General features: G+C 46.5%; 1 protein-coding gene across 1 annotated transcript in view; it reads left to right on the forward strand.

The window, feature by feature from the left end:
• Positions 1–21,996, forward strand: part of LOC137436617 (tetratricopeptide repeat protein 9A) — a 41,734-nt gene that overhangs the window by 16,425 nt on the left and 3,313 nt on the right. Inside the window, exon 2 of the mRNA XM_068130570.2 lies at positions 21,152–21,334. Coding sequence (XP_067986671.1) covers positions 21,152–21,334 — 183 coding nt within the window. The remainder of the gene's footprint in view (positions 1–21,151; positions 21,335–21,996) is intronic.

Below are 21,996 nucleotides of genomic sequence, written 5' to 3' on the forward strand. Positions count from 1 at the left end.
CACGGTCTTCAAGCAGCCATCAATCATCTGGACTGGTCTCCCATTTCTACCACCTCTGACATCAACTCATCCTGGGAATTCTTCCAAAGTAAATTGCTCTCTCTCATGCACAGATTTATCCCATCTCGTCTTCAGTTGTCTTACCCTTCCTCCCGTCCATGGTACACGGAATCTTGTGGTGAGGCTGTTGCCCAGAAACAACTTGCCTTCGTCTCCTGGAAAGCAAATCCAACGGAAGGAAATCTCATTTCCTTTCACAAAGCCCGAAACAAGTGTGTGTCCACCCTCAGGAGAGCCAGGAAACAATATCTCTCCGTTCTCAAGACCGAACTCTCTTATCTGTCTCCCTCTTCCAAATCCTGGTGGCGTCTGGTCAAATCCGTTTCTGGTGTTTGTTCCCCCTCCATCCCCTCCCTTACCTCAAACGGCTACACAGCTGACTCCGCACGTGAAAAAGCTGAATGCCTCAACTCTGTGTTTGCCTCTAAATCTTGTGTCCCAAACCCATCCCTCTCTGTACCCACCATACCCAGTCGTACCCTGCTGCTCCTGGACTCCGTGTCCTTTCCTCCTGACAAGGTGGAAAAGTTTCTGTCAACCCTCGACTCTGATTCTGCAACTGGACCCGACGGCATCAGCCCACGGGTCCTAAAATCCTGCTCTGCTGCTCTATCTCACCCTCTCTCTGTTCTCTTCACCCTCTCTTTTGCTCAAGGTCAACTGCCATCTGCTTGGAAATCAGCCAACATCACCGCTTTGCACAAAAAAGGTGCAAAAACAGATCCTAGCAACTACAGACCAATCAGCCTTCTCCCAATTATCAGCAAAGTCATGGAATCCATCATTGCTTCGGATATGAAATCTTTCCTCTTCTCCAATGGCTTGATCTCTGATCATCAATTTGGTTTCAGACCAGGTCACTCTACTCTGGACATGCTGCTTCTGCTGTCTCAACAATGGATGGAGGTCCTCAATGCCAAACAGGAAATTAGAGCTGTCTCCCTCGACATATCACGTGCCTTCGACACGGTCTGGCACCCCGCTCTGCTCACCAAACTCTCCTCCTTTGGTATCCATGGAAATCTCCACGCATGGCTGGCGGACTTCCTCTCTAGTCGTCGTCAACGTGTGGCCCTGAATGGGTTTCTCTCATCTCCTCTTCCTGTTCAGGCTGGAGTTCCCCAAGGCAGTGTTCTGGGCCCCGTGCTTTTTCTGGTCTTCATCAATGATCTCTCTGACTCTCTCGAAAATCCTCTCTATCTCTTTGCTGATGACTCCACTCTCTGCCGCTCCATTCCTCTTCCCTCAGATCGGCAGTCTGCTGCCTCCTCACTCTCTGAAGACCTGGACAAAATCACAGACTGGTCAAACAAGTGGAACATGTCTTTCAATCCTGACAAATCTCACACTCTTACTATGTCTCTCCGAAAAGATCGACTGGACAACCCTCCCATCTACTTTCTCAACAATCCTCTCCAAGAAGTTCTGTCGCTCAAGATTTTGGGTCTCACTATCTGCCATGATCTTTCTTGGGAAAACCACATTTCCAAGCTGGCCTCCAAAGCCAGTCGCCGACTGGGCATCCTCCGTCGTGCGAAGTCCTTCCTCGGCACACCTGAGCTCCTCACCACATACAAGGCTTTCATCCGCAGCTCAATGGAATACTGTTCTCCCCTATGGGCCGGTGCTCCTGCCTCACACCTAGCTCGGCTTCACGCTGTTGAAACCAAAGCTTTCAGAATTATTGGAATCTCCCGCGATGAAGCTATCTCTGAGGGCCTTTCACTCACTCACCGCAGGCAGGTAGGTGGTCTTTCTGTCTTCTACCGACTCCTCTCCGGCGTTGCACCCCCAGCTCTCTCTGTGCTCTGTCCCCCAAATATTCCTACAGGTCGCACAAGATCTGCCAGCAACCCTCTGATGGTTAAACTGCCGAAATCTCGGCTCTCTGCTCACCTTCACTCTTTCATTCCTCTTTTCTCCCGCCTCTGGAACAAACTCCCTCACTCCCTTCAATCCCACTCCTCCCTCCAGGTCTTTAAAACAGCTGTTCACCACCATCTCTTATCTTCCCCCATCCAAAACCTTGACCTTTTCTACCCCCGCTAATTCACCCCAGATCCACCTTGTTTGAAATTCCAACTTCTTTCCTGGAAGTCCTGGCAGTGTCCATATGTTTTATACCTCTCCCACCGCCCCCTTCCCACGCCCCCCCCCCCAAAGCCCTCGCCCTCTCTCAGATCTCTCGATGTCTCCATGTCTCTCGGTCCCTGCTCTCAAATGTTGTGTTTGTGTCCTTCCCCCTCTCTCCCCATCTTGTCTACCGCTCCCTATGTTATATGTTTTATGTGTCGGTTTGTCTTTCTGTGTGATTAATGTTCGCTCTTTCACGAGCCTCGACCTTGTATACAAAAAAAAAAAAAAAAAAAAAAAAACACTAAATGATTCCCTTCCCTGACATGACTTTGGAAGACGAACAGGCAAGGGGGGCCGGATCGGGGTGCCGCCGCATGGACCGCGGCGAGCTGCACCTACGAGCTATGATCACGCTACACGCACGTGCTATGCCCAATTGCCCACGCTACACGCATGAGCCATAACCACGCCCAGGAGGACTGTGATTGGTTAACGTGGAAGGCGCGAATCAACACGGAAGGCGCGAGGAGGGTCGGCAAACGGCGGGAGGCTGCGGGGCTCTGGTTGGGTGCCGCGCCGAGGCTGACGTCACCGCCAGAGGTTATAAAAAGAGCGCGCCGAACTCTGCACGCAGATTCCTGGCCCTGGCAGTCCCAGTGTGATCCCGAGTTGAGCGAAGTCTTGGCCCTGGTTGAGTTGGCTTGAGAGTGGGCTTGTGAGTCCAAGCCCGAGTGGAGTTCGCTTGCTTCGTGCAGCCCCACGTTGGACCTTCGGTGCACGGACCTCGTGGGGGTCGACGAGGAGCCTGGAGTGGGCAGTGGGCCGGGTCTTCGCGGTGCTGTGGTGTTGGAGCTGCCTCTTGGTGTGCAGCGGAGGTTGAAGACGACGAGACCAGATAAGACCGAGCTCCACATTTCACAATTACATGATTGACGTGTTATTTTGGTTATTCTTTTCTCTCGTCTGTATTCGAAGTCGGTGTGTGGGATCCCAATCTAGGATTTAGTACCTTTTGTTATCGGCACGTGCTTTTCCTGTCCTTGCCTTTATTTGTAATAAACCCTTATATTATTTTCCATTCCCTGCTAAACCTGTGTTCGCTTGAGATCATTAATTCCCCGCAGGATCGAAGCCGTGGTCGGCGCGTTACAGGTAAGCTTTTACCGCAGCTCCCACTTTCCTTCTTCCTCCCGCGCGACCATAGCAAAATCCGTATTGGCCGTAGCCTAAATTAAAGCCGTTTTCGGTCCATCCGCGAGCCTCTGGTATTAACCGGAGGCTACGCATGACAATATATATATATATATATATATATATCTTTTGTGGCGGTTTTTAGAACCCTCCACTTTGAAAATATTGGTAATAATCCCTTATAAATAATCCCCTGTAAATATTCCCATTTTTGTGTAAGGTCAAAGGTCGCACCCTAGTTAGGTCATATTGCAACACGTCATAGGATCTTCTTTAGTTATTTCATTAGTATGTGTTTCAGTTAAGGATTTGTTCCCAATAGTTGAATCTGCATTGTATTAATTAAATAAGAGTAGGCCCCCTTTTCAAGTCATATTCATATTGCGGCATAGCCTTCCTCCAAATTGGGCTCCCTTGCTTGCCAGTAGCGTTCGCTGCCTGGCTCAGCCGCCATTACGCACGCGGTCAAGCTGGAGAGGAAGGGCGGAGTGCCAAGAACGAAGGCGTGGCCCCTCAACGCCCCATCAAGGGGCGGACCGGTGAGCGCTCGCGACCAGTCAGGGCCGAGGCCGGCTCACCAGTAGGCGTATCCAAAAGGCAAGCGGCTTTATACGCGAGTGGGCAATATAAGCGGTTGCGTGGGACTACTTTAGGAGATGAGGGAGAGAAGAGAGGTGCCCGGGAGAACGATTTGAACCGATGTGAAAGGAGTCCTTGCTTGCCGTTTATGAACTATTGGAGGCGCACAACTGGCGAAGGCTAAGGGCCAATTTGTTGCGTACGCCGCATCCCAGTCTTTCCCCCCGTGATATAATTGTCCGCTCACGTTCAACGCCACGCGAAGCTGCCGGCCGCTTGCCGCGGTACGAGTGAACACCTGGAGCGTGGACCGGAGCGGAGCGTGAACCTGGGGCCGGACCTCGACGCCTACCATCTGCTTGGACCCTTCTCTTCCTTCCTTCCGACCATTACCAACTCCCGTGTAAGTCTGTCTGTTCTGTCCTGGGAGTGATAATATAAGAGTGTATAAGGTTTGCCCTGTGTATCTGCTTCTTCTTCTTCACTGTACAATTCCCTTTCGTTTCTTCCTTGGTTTTGGTTTTGTACATAATTAATAAACCTGTGTTCTTCCTTCTTATTCTTTGGGTTTCCTCTCATCCGGTCGCTTCAGTGATTTCTCCATTGATATACGTGGCACGATTTGGCCGACCGTTGTAATCGGGCTTAGTCTTTTGTTAACGGCTCGGATTTCGGATTGCTAACTGCTCGGCAAACTCCATCTTGTCCGGGTCCGAGCAGGGAATTGTATCCCTGCTTTGCGGAGAGATTGGCGAAGGTATCTGGGAACCCCTTGACCAATCACCCTGGCCAATCTCACCCCGCAAAGGAGCATGTAATTTCCAGGAACGGAGGATCGGCCAGTGTAAAAGACAAGGGGATTACCCCCCCCTTGGTAAGGGGAGCGCCGACCCCCGGTTCCGCAACAATTGGTGTCGGGGAGTGGGATAGGACCCGAACCAAATTTTTTATAACATCTAAAAAAATTTGTTCAAAATTAGGAGCGGCCAAAATTTATTATAACATCCAAATTGAGTCGTGCCATGGATAGTCAAGGCGATCAGATGCCGGTGGAGGAGGTAGAAGAGGAGTTAGCGGCAACCCAGGACCCCAGGGAACAATTGGGAGAAATGGAGGAGGAGATTAAAGAGTATGCAGCAGAGGGGGTTGCAGCTGCACAAAATGGCAGCGCCTCGCACGTGGCGACAGGGGCCGCGCCCGCTGCGCTAATGGGGGTGGTCGACATGCAGGCCTTCATGGTGCAATTTATGGCGGAAATAAAACAAATGACAGACAAATCCACAAAATAAATAAAGGACGAAACCCGGGAAATGAAGGAAATAATGGGCACCCAACAGAATGAAATAAATTAAATAAATGGCAAATTGGACGCCCAAAGTGATAAGTCCACTAGGGAGATAAAAGAAATGGGAAATGATTGGAAAACCAAATTTGGGAGATTGAAAGAGGGTTAAACAATTTGAACAATGATATGGGAAATCAAATTGAAGGGTTTGGAAACAGAATGGGTGGCCACATAGAAAAATATGGGGAGAACATAGACCGCATGGCGAGCGGGAGAGGCACATCGGTATGCAGCGAGGTAACGCGACTCAAAGAGCGCGGGTTGAGTGAGGCAGAGCAGAGCGCGGTTAAAATGACCTGGATAGAAATCGCGACCCGGGGTATGGGGAAGCCGGCGACCGCCGAAGTAGAAAAGAAAATTTTAATAGAGCCAACGGTCGTCGAGGGAAAGGAAAAAGAAATTAGAATCGAATCAATCGAACCAATAGTGGAAATTGGGGCGGAAGAGACGGACTTAGAAAACCACTGGCAGGAGGAGGGAATGGAAATTGTGTAAAGTCCGTGCTCGCATCATGATGCCGTGCTTAATCCTTATAAAGATTTGCAGGTGGTGTTGGAGCGAGGAGGAAGAAGCGCCCAGGTGAGTCGGGCTGTATATTGTGCGGGGAGGTTTTGCAGGAGAATGTTTACCGCGAAAAGAATTTTCGCGCGCTTGGGATCGCGAAAGCACCCGGGCGTTTGTGGAGGGTCCCTTGTGAGTGGTGTGATAGAAAATGGCGCGGGTGTGCGAATGGTGTCGAGGCGCGAGTGTGTTACCGAGTGCGAGAGCGAACGCACGTCGGAGTGTAGGTGTGATGAGAGCGATACAGAGTTTGGAAGTGGGAGTGATTGTGACACGGAGAGTGAGATGGATGGAGAGAGTGTGCGAGAACGCACACCTGAGTTGGTTGTGGCACATGTGCGGGAGGGCACATTGGAGCACGTGAGTGGGTATGTGCAGAGGTGCACACCCGGGGGCGTTACGGAGTACGTAACGGAGGCGAGGTGTGTAACAGAGGAGTGTGTAATGAAGGAGTGTGCGAACAGTGAGTGGTGTGTAACAGAGAGTGTGGTGGTGGAATTGACGGAGTGTATGGAGACACCTGGATGTGTGAGTATGGGAAGAGTCGCGTGTGGATGTGAGCATGCGAGTCAGGCATGGACGTTGACTGGGGCAGCGGTTAGCCCGACGGATAGTCGACGCGAGCCCTCGGTCCGTGGTGTTCGTTGTGTGCTGCGGGAGCCGGCAGGGATCGGTGTCGCGTCACTCCTGCTCGGGGCGCCGTGCACAATTCGGGCCGGGCCCCGCCCTGTACGGTCGGTGCCACGCTTTGTTAGGCAAAGCGATCGGCCCGGTTCGAGAGGTAGGAGGGGTCGGAACGGTGCCCCCTTGTGGTGGCGGCGCTCCACCCGGGCAGGGATGGACCATCGGGCTTGGCAGCGCAAGGCCTTGGGCCGGGATGGTGCCTTGAGCCTTGGCCCGACGAAACCTCCTCCGCTGAATCCGAGTGCCGGACGGACCCAACCACAGGAGACCAAACCACCCAAATTCATTAAAGCCGAGCTTTGAAAATGTAATGATGCCCCGAGGCTCATAGTACAGTGGACTGGACAGTGAAATTGATAGCAAATGGTATATGGTGTAGAGGGATGGTAGATTTACCATCCCTCACATCGTATCAGTTGGGGCAAAGGAGCTATAGTTTTATGGGGTTATGGCGGTGAAAACCTAGCCAGGGAGGGCTTGGTTATTGGTAGGATCTAGGAAATGACCATAGGGGACAGTAGATTTAAGTAGCGACATCATATCTGTAGAGGGGACTCAAGAGATTAGTTGGATGATAACGACGAGGGAGTGCATAGTGTAAGGGAAGACGGGGAGCACGTGTTTCAGAAGGGAGTAGTCAGCTTAGATGATGCTATGTGTTTGTGGTGAGGGTGATGAAGTGAGGCAATGCTCGTGAGAGATGTGTGTCATTGCTTTGATTGAGTGAATGGTCCTGGAGGAAAGGAGGGTGCAAGTGCCACCAGGTGTGCAAGTGCCACCAGGTGTGTTGGCACCAGGTGTGCAAGTGGAATATATGGGTATGGAATGAATGGTATGGAATAAATGGAGTATGGAATGGATGGTGTGGAGTGAGTAGTGTGGAATACGTGGAGTGCAGTGGTTGTTTCGAAAGGAGTGGATGGGGAAGGTTGGACCCCCTCATGGGTACCCGGGGAGGGTCGTTTAAAAGTAGGTAGAGGGAGTCGGTAAATTGTGGTTGGATATTGGCATCTGTGGTGCGAGTAGTTGCACAGGAGTGTTGTGTTGGGTGCATTCGTGTGAGTAAATTGGCTGGGCGTGTGGCCTGTTAGTGAGGGTGATTGAATGGGCACTCTGCCACTGTTAGTCTGTCGGCCAGGTGAGGCCGCAGGTAGGCTCTGGGAGCCAGTAGTTGTTCAATGGGGCCCGAGGATCCAAGGACGGACCCGGGTAGCCCGACGCCAGAGAGGGCGGTAGGGGGTGAGAGCGCCAGAGGGCCTTCCCCAGGTAGGTTAGGGTAAGGAGCAGGTAAGCTCTGGAGACAACTGCACTGGCGGAGGTGTGCAGGTGAGCGGACCTGCTGGGAGCGCCACACGACCCAGCCTTGAAATTGTGCGAGGGCACAGGGAGTAGAATCGGAGGAGTGAGACCCCAAATTGGTGAGCACCACGGTATGTTCAATGGGAGTTCGGTTCTTAGAACCACATAGAGTAAAAATGGCCAATGGGTTGGCAGGGAAAGACCCCGGGTAGAGTAAAGAGTGTTAATGTCATTTAGAAGGTCTGTATGGACCACCACCAAACCTGCTATACGTGTTACCAAAGTCTGTATGGGCCACCACCAAACCTGCTATACGTGTTACCAAAGTCTGTATGGACCACCACCAAACCTGCTATACGTGTTACCAAAGTCTGTATGGGCCATCACCAAACCTGCTATATGTGTTACTAAAGTCTGTATGGACCACCACCAAACCTGCTATACGTGTTACCAAAGTCTGTATGGACCACCACCAAACCTGCTATACATGTTACCAAAGTCTTTATGACCACCACCAAACCTGCTAGACGTGTTACCAAAGTCTGTATGGACCACCACCAAACCTGCTATGAGTGTTACCAAAGTCTGTATGGACCACCACCAAACCTGCTATGAGTGTTACCCAAGTCTGTATGGACCACCACCAAACCTGATATACGTGTTACCAAAGTTTGTATGGACCACCACCAAACCTGCTCTACGTATTAGCAAAGTCTGTATGGACCACCACCAAACCTGCTATGAGTGTTACCAAAGTCTGTATGGCAAACTTGCTATATGTGTTACCAAAGTCTGTATGGACCACCACCAAACCTGCTATGAGTGTTACCAAAGTCTGTATGGACCACCACCAAACCTGCTATACGTGTTACCAAAGTCTGTATGGACCACCACCAAACCTGCTATACGTGTTACCAAAGTCTGTATGGACCACCACCAAACCTGCTATACGTGTTACCAAAGTCTGTATGGACCACCACCAAACCTGATATACATGTTACCAAAGTCTGTATGGACCACCACCAAACCTGCTATACATGTTACCAAAGTCTGTATGGACCACCACCAAACCTGCTATGAGTGTTACCAAAGTCTGTATGGACCACCACCAAACCTGCTATGAGTGTTACCAAAGTCTGTATGGACCACCACCAAACCTGCTATACGTGTTACCAAAGTCTGTATGGACCACCACCAAACCTGCTATACGTGTTACCAAAGTCTGTATGGACCACCACCAAACCTGCTATGCATGTTTGCAGGGGTTTTTTTGGGCCACCACCATTGTGTTTATAGGGGATCAAACCCAGGATGGGCGGCTCCCTGTGCAACATCCAGTTGTACACAAAGTGCCTTTTTTTGTTGTTGTTGTTCTCTGACGATTATGGGCCAGAGATGTCGTCATCATTATTCGCAAATCCTCCGATCTTTACAAGTAATGGAAGCCCGTTGTCACTCCAGGGACTCCCCCATTGGTATGCGAGGGTCTCTGTTGGGCACCAATGTGCATGGTTGACCTATATAAACGAATGAATAGAGCTTTTTGAGGCAACTTTTCTGCAAGCGCAGTCACCCGAGGATAAGTATCTGCCAAGCTTCCTTCACATGTCTCACTCGCTTTCAGACATCCATAAATAAAATGTTCACAGTGTGTTCCTTTAATTTGTACTTCTTAATAGGACACCCACGATCTGTTTTCATCTTAAGGTAATCCTCTTTTCACATTCCTTTTGGTTTGGAGGAACCACATGGACTTGGAGCGGTTTCAGAGCACGCTAATTTGGGTTGTACAAAACAAACACAATTATCACACATTGTAACACAATAAGAAAACGTTTTTACTCGACGATTGATCTTAAATTTGGACAATTCGCCAACATCAAGCTTTGCTGAAAATTGAAACTCCAACATCGTGTTGCAGGCCCTCGGCGTTGTGGGGAATTGTGGGGCACGGGTTTGTTTACCGTGACGTCATAATGCTCCCGAGGATCAAGCTTTTTTGACGCTGAGAATACAAATCCTTAATAATGCACTTTTAATGCAGGTTTGAACCTGCAACCTCTGCGATGCAACATCCGGGTGTCTTCACCATAAGGCCACCACCAAACGTGCTGTGTGTTTGTAGGGTTTGTTTTTGGCCACCAACAAACCCGCTATGTTTGCATGGTTTGTTTTTGGCCACCACCAAACCCAATATGTTTGCATGGTTTGTTTTTGGTCACCACCAAACCCACTATGTTTGCATTGTTTGTTTTTGGCCACCACCAAACACACTATGTTTGCATTGTTTGTTTTTGGTCACCACCAAACCCACTATGTTTGCATTGTTTGTTTTTGGCCACCACCAAACCCAATATGTTTGCATGGTTTGTTTTTGGTCACCACCAAACCCACTATGTTTGCATTGTTTGTTTTTGGCCACCACCAAACACACTATGTTTGCATTGTTTGTTTTTGGCCACCACCAAACCCAATATGTTTGAATGGTTTGTTTTTGGTCACCACCAAACCCACTATGTTTGCATTGTTTGTTTTTGGCCACCACCAAACCCAATATGTTTGAATGGTTTGTTTTTGGCCACCACCAAACCCGCTATGTTTGCATGGTTTGTTTTTGGTCACCACCAAACCCGCTATGTTTGAATGGTTTGTTTTTGGCCACCACCAAACCCAATATGTTTGCATGGTTTGTTTTTGGCCACCAACAAACCCACTATGTTTGCATGGTTTGTTTTTGGTCACCACCAAACCCAATATGTTTGCATGGTTTGTTTTTGGTCACCACCAAACCCACTATGTTTGCATGGTTTGTTTTTGGTCACCACCAAACCCGCTATGTTTGAATGGTTTGTTTTTGGCCACCACCAAACCCAATATGTTTGCATGGTTTGTTTTTGGTCACCACCAAACCCGCTATGTTTGAATGGTTTGTTTTTGGCCACCACCAAACCCAATATGTTTGCATGGTTTGTTTTTGGTCACCACCAAACCCACTATGTTTGCATTGTTTGTTTTTGGCCACCACCAAACCCAATATGTTTGCATGGTTTGTTTTTGGTCACCACCAAACCCACTATGTTTGCATTGTTTGTTTTTGGCCACCACCAAACCCGCTATGTTTGAATGGTTTGTTTTTGGCCACCACCAAACCCAATATGTTTGCATGGTTTGTTTTTGGTCACCACCAAACCCGCTATGTTTGAATGGTTTGTTTTTGGTCACCACCAAACCCACTATGTTTGCATGGTTTGTTTTTGGTCACCACCAAACCCGCTATGTTTGAATGGTTTGTTTTTGGCCACCACCAAACCCAATATGTTTGCATGGTTTGTTTTTGGTCACCACCAAACCCGCTATGTTTGAATGGTTTGTTTTTGGCCACCACCAAACCCAATATGTTTGCATGGTTTGTTTTTGGTCACCACCAAACCCACTATGTTTGCATTGTTTGTTTTTGGCCACCACCAAACCCAATATGTTTGCATGGTTTGTTTTTGGTCACCACCAAACCCGCTATGTTTGAATGGTTTGTTTTTGGCCACCACCAAACCCAATATGTTTGCATGGTTTGTTTTTGGTCACCACCAAACCCACTATGTTTGCATTGTTTGTTTTTGGCCACCACCAAACCCAATATGTTTGCATGGTTTGTTTTTGGTCACCAACAAACCCACTGTGTTTGCATTGTTTGTTTTTGGTCACCAACAAACCCGCTATGTTTGCATTGTTTGTTTTTGGCCACCACCAAACCCAATATGTTTGCATTGTTTGTTTTTGGTCACCACCAAACCCACTATGTTTGCATTGTTTGTTTTTGGTCACCAACAAACCCACGATGTTTGCATTGTTTGTTTTTGGTCACCAACAAACCCCCTGTGTTTGCATTGTTTGTTTTTGGTCACCAACAAACCCACTATGTTTGCATGGTTTGTTTTTGGTCACCACCAAACCCGCTATGTTTGCATGGTTTGTTTTTGGCCACCAACAAACCCACTATGTTTGCATGGTTTGTTTTTGGTCACCACCAAACCCACTATGTTTGCATGGTTTGTTTTTGGTCACCACCAAACCCGCTATGTTTGCATGGTTTGTTTTTGGCCACCAACAAACCCACTATGTTTGCATGGTTTGTTTTTGGCCACCACCAAACCCGCTGTGTTTGCATGGTTTGTTTTTGCCCACCACCAATCCCACTGTGTTTGCATGGTTTGTTTTTGGTCACCACCAAACCCGCTGTGTTTGCATGGTTTGTTTTTGGTCACCACCAAACCCGCTATGTTTGCATGGTTTGTTTTTGGCCACCACCAAACCCGCTATGTTTGCATGGTTTGTTTTTGGCCACCAACAAACCCACTATGTTTGCATGGTTTGTTTTTGGTCACCACCAAACCCGCTGTGTTTGCATGGTTTGTTTTTGGCCACCAACAAACCCACTATGTTTGCATGGTTTGTTTTTGGTCACCACCAAACCCACTGTGTTTGCATGGTTTGTTTTTGGTCACCACCAAACCCGCTATGTTTGCATGGTTTGTTTTTGGCCACCAACAAACCCACTATGTTTGCATGGTTTGTTTTTGGCCACCAACAAACCCACTATGTTTGCATGGTTTGTTTTTGGTCACCACCAAACCCACTGTGTTTGCATGGTTTGTTTTGGTCACCACCAAACCCGCTGTGTTTGCATGGTTTGTTTTTGGTCACCACCAAACCCGCTATGTTTGCATGGTTTGTTTTTGGCCACCACCAAACCCGCTATGTTTGCATGGTTTGTTTTTGGCCACCAACAAACCCACTATGTTTGCATGGTTTGTTTTTGGCCACCAACAAACCCACTATGTTTGCATGGTTTGTTTTTGGTCACCACCAAACCCACTGTGTTTGCATGGTTTGTTTTTGGTCACCACCAAACCCGCTATGTTTGCATGGTTTGTTTTTGGCCACCACCAAACCCGCTATGTTTGTATGGTTTCTTTTTGGTCACCACCAAACCCACTATGTTTGCATGGTTTGTTTTTGGCCACCAACAAACCCGCTATGTTTGCATTGTTTGTTTTTGGTCACCACCAAACCCGCTATGTTTGTATGGTTTGTTTTTGGCCACCAACAAACCCACTATGTTTGCATGGTTTGTTTTTGGCCACCACCAAACCCGCTATGTTTGCATGGTTTGTTTTTGGCCACCAACAAACCCGCTATGTTTGAATGGATTGTTTTTGGCCACCACAAACCCGCTATGTTTGCATGGTTTGTTTTTGGCCACCAACAAACCCACTGTGTTTGCATGGTTTGTTTTTGGCCACCACCAAACCCACTATGTTTGCATAGTTTGTTTTTAGTCACCAACAAACCCACTATGTTTGCATGGTTTGTTTTTGGCCACCACCAAACCCGCTATGTTTGCATGGTTTGTTTTTGGCCACCACCAAACCCGCTGTGTTTGCATGGTTTGTTTTTGGCCACCAACAACCCCGCTATGTTTGCATGGTTTGTTTTTGGCCACCAACAAACCCACTATGTTTGCATGGTTTTGTTTTTGGCCACCAACAACCCCGCTATGTTTGCATGGTTTGTTTTTGGCCACCAACAAACCCACTATGTTTGCATGGTTTGTTTTTGGCCACCAACAAACCCACTATGTTTGCATGGTTTGTTTTTGGCCACCACCAAACCCACTATGTTTGCATGGTTTGTTTTTAGTCACGAACAAACCCGCTGTGTTTGCATGGCTTGTTTTTGGCCACCACCAAACCCGCTATGTTTGCATGGTTTGTTTTTGCCCACCAACAAACCCACTATGTTTGCATGGTTTGTTTTTGGCCACCACCAAACCCGCTATGTTTGCATGGTTTGTTTTTGGCCACCAACAACCCCGCTATGTTTGCATGGTTTGTTTTTGGCCACCAACAAACCCACTATGTTTGCATGGTTTGTTTTTGGCCACCACCAAACCCACTATGTTTGCATGGTTTGTTTTTAGTCACGAACAAACCCGCTGTGTTTGCATGGTTTGTTTTTGGCCACCACAAACCCGTTATGTTTGCATGGTTTGTTTTTGCCCACCAATAAACCCACGATGTTTGCATGGTTTGTTTTTGGCCACCACCAAACCCGCTATGTTTGCATGGTTTGTTGGCCACCACCAAACCCACTATGTTTGCATGGTTTGTTTTTGGCCACCACCAAACCCGCTATGTTTGCATGGTTTGTTTTTGGCCACCACCAAACCCGCTATGTTTGCATGGTTTGTTTTTGGCCACCACCAAACACACTATGTTTGCATGGTTTGTTTTTGGCCTCCACCAAACCCGCTATGTTTGCATGGTTTGTTTTTGGCCACCACCAAACCCGCTATGTTTGCATTGTTTGTTTTTGGTGACCAACAAACCCACTGTGTTTGCATGGTTTGTTTTTGGCCACCACCAAACCCGCTATGTTTGCATTGTTTGTTTTTGGCCACCAACAAACCCGCTGTGTTTGCATGGTTTGTTTTTGGCCACCAACAAACCCGCTATGTTTGCATGGTTTGTTTTTGGCCACCACCAAACCCGCTATGTTTGCATGGATTGTTTTTGGCCACCAACAAACCCGCTATGTTTGCATGGTTTGTTTTTGGCCACCACCAAACCCGCTATGTTTGCATGGTTTGTTTTTGGCCTCCACCAAACCCACTGTGTTTGCATTGTTTGTTTTTGGTCACCACCAAACCCACTATGTTTGCATGGTTTGTTTTTGGCCACCACCAAACCCACTATGTTTGCATGGTTTGTTTTTGGCCTCCACCAAACCCGCTATGTTTGCATGGTTTGTTTTTGGCCACCACCAAACCCGCTATGTTTGCATTGTTTGTTTTTGGTCACCAACAAACCCACTGTGTTTGCATGGTTTGTTTTTGGCCACCACCAAACCCGCTATGTTTGCATGGTTTGTTTTTGGCCTCCACCAAATCCACTGTGTTTGCATGGTTTGTTTTTGGCCTCCACCAAACCCACTGTGTTTGCATGGTTTGTTTTTGGCCTCCACCAAACCCACTGTGTTTGCATGGTTTGTTTTTGGCCACCATCAAACCCACTGTGTTTGCATGGTTTGTTTTTGGCCTCCACCAAACCCACTGTGTTTGCATTGTTTGTTTTTGGCCACCACCAAACCCGCTATGTTTGCATTGTTTGTTTTTGGCCACCATCAAACCCGCTATGTTTGCATGGTTTGTTTTTGGCCTCCACCAAACCCACTGTGTGTGCATGGTTTGTTTTTGGCCTCCACCAAACCCGCTATGTTTGCATGGTTTGTTTTTGGCCACCAACAAACCCGCTATGTTTGCATGGATTGTTTTTGGCCTCCACCAAACCCACTGTGTTTGCATGGTTTGTTTTTGGCCTCCACCAAACCCACTATGTTTGCATGGTTTGTTTTTGGCCACCACCAAACCCGCTATGTTTGCATGGTTTGTTTTTGGCCACCACCAAACCCACTATGTTTGCATGGTTTGTTTTTGGCCTCCACCAAACCCACTGTGTTTGCATTGTTTGTTTTTGGTCACCACCAAACCCACTATGTTTGCATGGTTTGTTTTTGGCCACCACCAAACCCACTATGTTTGCATGGTTTGTTTTTGGCCTCCACCAAATCCACTGTGTTTGCATGGTTTGTTTTTGGCCTCCACCAAACCCACTGTGTTTGCATGGTTTGTTTTTGGCCTCCACCAAACCCACTGTGTTTGCATGGTTTGTTTTTGGCCACCATCAAACCCACTGTGTTTGCATGGTTTGTTTTTGGCCTCCACCAAACCCACTGTGTTTGCATTGTTTGTTTTTGGCCACCACCAAACCCGCTATGTTTGCATTGTTTGTTTTTGGCCACCATCAAACCCGCTATGTTTGCATGGTTTGTTTTTGGCCTCCACCAAACCCACTGTGTTTGCATGGTTTGTTTTTGGCCTCCACCAAACCCGCTGTGTTTGCATGGTTTGTTTTTGGCCACCATCAAACCCGCTATGTTTGCATGGTTTGTTTTTGGCCTCCACCAAACCCGCTATGTTTGCATGGTTTGTTTTTGGCCTCCACCAAACCCACTGTGTTTGCATGGTTTGTTTTTGGCCTCCACCAAACCCACTGTGTTTGCATGGTTTGTTTTTGGCCACCATCAAACCCGCTATGTTTGCATGGTTTGTTTTTGGCCACCATCAAACCCGCTATGTTTGCATGGTTTGTTTTTGGCCACCACCAAACCCACTATGTTTGCATGGTTTGTTTTTGGCCACCACCAAACCCACTGTGTTTGCATGGTTTGTTTTTGGCCACCATCAAACCCGCTATGTTTGCATGGTTTGTTTTTGGCCTCCACCAAACCCACTGTGTTTGCATGGTTTGTTTTTGGCCACCATCAAACCCGCTATGTTTGCATGGTTTGTTTTTGGCCACCAACAACCCCGCTATGTTTGCATGGTTTGTTTTTGGCCACCACCAAACCCACTATGTTTGCATGGTTTGTTTTTGGCCACCACCAAACCCACTATGTGTTTGTAAGATTTGTAAGGGCTTGTTGTGATCCCAAAGATGTACTCTTGTGAGGGAAACATGAGACTTTAAACTTCCATATGGCACACCTTCGCCTGTGGTGCCATGACACATTCGGGTGGTTGACTCCTGCGCATTGAGCGCAACACGTAAAGGATGCGAGCCAGAGGCGACAATCACATACATACATGACAGACATGCCCGCAGACACACACAAAGTTGATGGAAGAGAGAATTTTAACCTTGAAGGTGTCCGCTCCGATCTTGTCACTATTTTGGCTTCAAATCTCTTTGGCCCTCAGAATGGGAGGTGAAACGTGAAGGTGAAACACAAGTTGAGATTGCTTTGCAGTGCGAAAGGAAACCTCATGGAGGCCAAACATTCACCCGGTTGTGGTTCAGAGACTTTGAAGCTGCAGTTTTCCTGGGACGTCCAAGGAACGTGTTGCAGAAAGCAATGACCTTCCCAAGGAGCATGGTCGGTCCCGATGAAGGCCGATCGATGGATGTTTTGTTCACTTTGATGGTTTTGCTTTTACATTTGGCCCCAAACCATGAAGGCTCTCAATTGATTTGATGCACGTGGTGTTTGTGACCTCCTTTGTTGTTGTGTGGGGGCGGCGCTGTGCTGATGATCGGTCAATAGGTTCACCTGCAGTACTGTTTGTTCATCTTCAAAGATGGAGACACCACCATTTTGTATAATCTTCCAGTCGGCAAGGATCGAGTCCACGTACCTACCAGACGAGAGCTAAACGGTGGTGGGAACGTCTCACTACCTGCTCGTTGCACTCGCCACAAGATGACTGCACACTCCCACATGAAAACCACTCGGCGGTTGAAATTTCACACTTGAGACTTGCTGACTGTGTAGTTGTCTCTGGTTGTCTGTCCGTCTGTGATAGGTTTTCGTTACCGTGATGACTGGAGAACGCCTGAAGGTATTTCAATGAAAATTAGATGAAGTACGATGTAAAGACGAACTGATTAGATTTTGGGGTCAAAGGTCATAGGTCATGTTGTGTAAAAATCCTGTTACTGTGCTAACTTGTGAGCCATTGATGGGATTTTGACCAAAGTTGATACAAGTATGGATTATGATGTCATGATAAAGAGATTAGATTATGGGGTCAAGAGGTTAAAGGTCATAGGTCATGTTGGGTAAAAATCCTGTTACTGCGCTAACTTGTGAGCCATTGATGGGATTTTGACCAAAGTAGATACAAGTATGGATTATGATGTAATGATAAAGAGATTAGATTATGGGGGCAAGAGGTCAAAGGTCAGAGGTCATGTTGGGTAAAAATCCTGTTACTGCATGAACTTGTGAGCCAGTGTTGGGATTTTGACCAAAGTTGATACAAGTATGGATTATGATGTCATGATAAAGAGATTAGATTATGGGGTCAAGAGGTTAAAGGTCATAGGTCATGTTGGGTAAAAATCCTGTTACTGCGCTAACTTGTGAACCAGTGTTGTGATTTTGACCAAAGTTGATACAAGTATGGATGATGATGTAATGATAAACAGATTAGATTATGGGGGCAAGAGGTCAAAGGTCAGAGGTCATGTTGGGTAAAAATCCTGTTATTGCACGAACTTGTGAGCCTGTGTTGGGATTTTGACCAAAGTTGATACAAGTATGGATTATGATGTAATAATAAAGAGATTAGATGAATTCGGGGTGGTTCATTACATGTTCATTACATCAAATCAATTGGGGACAAGAGGTCAAAGGTCATAGGTCATGTTGGGTAAAAATCCTGTTACTGCGCTAACTTGTGAGCCAGTGTTGTGATTTTGACCAAAGTTGATACAAGTATGGATTATGATGTAATGATAAACAGATTAGATTATGGGGGCAAGAGGTCAAAGGTCAGAGGTCATGTTGGGTAAAAATCCTGTTATTGCACAAACTTGTGAGCCAGTGTTGGGATTTTGACCAAAGTTGATACAAGTATGGATTATGATGTAATGACAAAGAGATTAGATGAATTCGGGGTGGTTCATTACATGTTCATTACATCAAATCAATTGGGGGCAAGAGGTCAAAGGTCATAGGTCATGTTGGGTAAAAATCCTGTTACTGCGCTAACTTGTGAGCCAGTGTTGGGATTTTGACCAAAGTTGGTACAAATATATATTACGATGCAAAATGAACTGTTAGATTTTGGCATCAAAGGTCACACAGAGGTCATGTCAGATAAAAATGTGATACTTAACAGCTGAAGCGATTCAAATCAAACTTGGTACAAGTATGTATAATTCTGTAATAATGTGGACAGAGGCATATCCGTCGACGTCGCAGAGTGCCGTTTTCGTTTATATTTAATTTGCACATTCCCAACTGCATCCATCTTCATGTATTAATTACCTCATCTGGATGTATTTATATTTCACATTTCAGCCACTTTGACAAAACCTACAACAAAATCACTTTTGGTAATAAATTGATTATGAGATTTGGGTCGATTTTGTGAGTTTTGTTGTGATTGTGAGTTTGGGTGATTGATTATATGAATGAGTTAGGGGGTGATTGATTAAATGAGTGAGTTCAAGGGTGGTGGCGGTAGGTCGGGTGCAGCCTGTGGCTGCTGGTTGCATCATTTTCTGGAGGCGTGGCTGTGCCGCTGATGGCGGTTACCATCAGCCCCTGTTACCAGTAAGAAGCTGATTCTCATTTTCCCGACCTTGGAAGGATGACAGGCTGCGTCAACCCACCTGGTGTTATTTAAACAGCACGACAGGGGATCAAACTCAGAACCCCAATATCTCAAGCCAATCACCTGAGCCGTTAAGCCAACACCAGGTATAGTTTGGGGGTGATTGATTTTATGAATGAGTCCACTGATTGATTATATGAGAGTTTCGGGGTGGTTCATTACATGAATGAGTTTCGGCATAATTGATTATATGAATGAGTCCCGTGATTATTGATTATATGAGAGTTTAGTGGTGGTTCATTACATGAATGAGTCCAAGGGTGATTGATTATATGAGAGATGAAGGGTGGTTCATTATATGAATGAGTTTAGGCATAATTGATTATATGAATGAGTCCACTGATGATTGATTATATGAGAGTTTTGGGGTGGTTCATTATATGAGAGATTAGGGGTGGTTCATTATATGAATGAGTCCAAGGGTGATTGATTATATGAGAGATTAGGGGTGGTTCATTATATGAATGAGTCCACTGATGATTGATTATGTGAGAGTTTTGGGGTGGTTCATTATATGAGAGATTAGGGGTGGTTCATTATATGAGAGATTAGGGGTGGTTCATTATATGAATGAGTCCACTGATTTTTTTTTTTTTTTTTTTTTTTTTTTTTTTTTTTTGTATACTGCATCGAGGCTCGTGAAAGAGCTGACATTTACTTCACAAACAAATCAACCAGACAAACAAAATATATAAAAAGAGGGAGCGGAAGACAAGAGAATGGGAAGCACACAAACACTTGAGAGCACACAACATTTAAGAGCAGGGAGATGTGTGGGAGGGAGAGGGCTTGGGGGGAGGAGGCATGGGAAGGGCGGGGGGGGGGGTGGGAGAAGTATAAAACACAAGGACACCAAGGACCTCCAGGACCTCCAGGACAGAAGTTGGTATTTCAAAAAGTGGAATTGGGGTGAAATTATCGGGGATAGAAAAGATCAAGGTTTTGGATGGGGGAAGATAAGAGATGGTGGTGAACAGCTGTTTTAAAGACCTGGAGGGTGGAGTGGGATTGAAGAGAGTGAGGGAGTTTGTTCCAGAGGCGGGAGAAAAGAGGACTGAAGGAGTGAAGGTGAGCAGAGAGTTTTGATTTTGGCAGTTTAACCATAAGAGGGTTGCAGGCAGATCTTGTGCGACCTGTAGGAATATTTGCGGGACAGAGCCCAGAGAGAGCTGGGGGGGGGCAAGGCCAGAGAGGAGTCGGTAGAAGACGGAAAGACCACCAACCTGCCTGCGGTGAGTGAGTGAGAGGCCCTTGGAGTTAGCTTCATCGCGGGAGATTCCAATGATTCTGAATGCTTTGCTTTCAACAGCCTGAAGACGAGCTAGGTGTGAGGCAGGAGCACCAGCCCAGAGTGATGGATTATGTGAGAGTTTTAGGGTGGTCATTATATGAATGAGTTCGGGGGTGATTCATTGTGAGTTTAAGGGGGGGAATGGTTATATGAATGAGTTTTGGCGTAATTCATTATATGAATGAGTCCACTGATGATTGATTATATGAGGGTTTAGGGGTGGTTCATTATATGAATTAGTTTTGGCATAATTCATTATATGAATGAGTCCACTGATGATTGATTATATGAGAGTTATGGGGTGGTTCATTATATGAATGAGTCCAGGGGTGATTGATTATATGAGAGATTAGGGGTGGTTCATTATATGAATGAGTCCACTGATGATTGATATATGAGAGTTATGGGGTGGTTCATTATATGAATGAGTTTTGGCATAATTCATTATATGAATGAGTCCACTGATGATTGATTATATGAGGGTTTAGGGGTGGTTCATTATATGAATGAGTTTTGGCATAATTCATTATATGAATGAGTCCACTGATGATTGATTATATGAGAGTTATGGGGTGGTTCATTATATGAATGAGTCCAGGGGTGATTGATTATGTGAGTTTGAGATGAGCAACAACAACAAGAACAGGCATTTTAAGTTTAAATAATTCTCCAGACTATTGTTGATCAGTGCGCGCAAGACTTGTTGATCAATATAAACTTTTTCAAATCCACGTGGTAATTGCATACTCCCTTTTGGATAGTTTGCCAGGGCCAAACCCTGTGAATATTTGTTCACTCACTCTCGTCCCCTCGTGTGTGTGTGTTTCAGCTTGCCTGTTGCAGTCCGAGCTCGTAAATTACGAGAGAGTGCGGGATTACTGCTTAAAAGTCCTCCAACATCGTACGGATAACTTCAAGGCTCTGTACCGTGCTGGAGTTGCATACTACCATCTGGGTGACCTCACCAACGCGCTCAGCTATCTGCAGCAAGCGGGGACCTGCCAACCTCATGGTGTGTGTGTGTGTGTACGTGTGTGTGCAAGTGAAGAGAAGTGTGGAAGAAATAGTAATGTTGCGGGATGGTAGATGCCTACCCTGTTTACCTCATAACAGTCAGGGCCCTTAGGGATATTTTGGGGCCGTTTGGTTCAAATTCTTCCAAAAGCACCAAATTTGGCCCAGATGTTGCCCATGCCATACTCTTTCGATTTTTGACGGGCGCCAAGACGGGCGCCCCCCCCCCCCCGGGGGCCGCATATTGGCGAAATACTAAATGGCCGCCACCCGGATTAAAGGAAAATCAGTTAAATAACCAAAATGGTTGGAATCATGTATGATACCACTTTTCAGGGGTTTTCGAGGTCGAGGAATCCAATTATGATGTTATTTTGATGATTCTATTTCAAGGTCAACCCTCAAGGTCATCTTAAAGGTCATTTTTGAGTCAAACATGTCGGTTTTTTAGTTTTTTGTCAAGATTTACGCGAGGTTCACCATTTTATGTTTCTGGGTTGGGTAATCGAACTCTGACCTTATTTTTGACAATTAGAGGAAATATTTACATGTCTACTTCCTAATTTTCAGGCATATGCAGTTCATCAGTCTAATTACAAAGGTACGGATTTTGATGTTTTATGAACTGTATGCCATATCCTTGTGTTTAATTTTTGTGCG

Source organism: Myxine glutinosa, chromosome 11, assembly GCF_964187855.1.
Source record: "Myxine glutinosa chromosome 11, kmMyxGlut1.1, whole genome shotgun sequence".
Lineage (NCBI taxonomy): Eukaryota > Metazoa > Chordata > Myxini > Myxiniformes > Myxinidae > Myxine > Myxine glutinosa.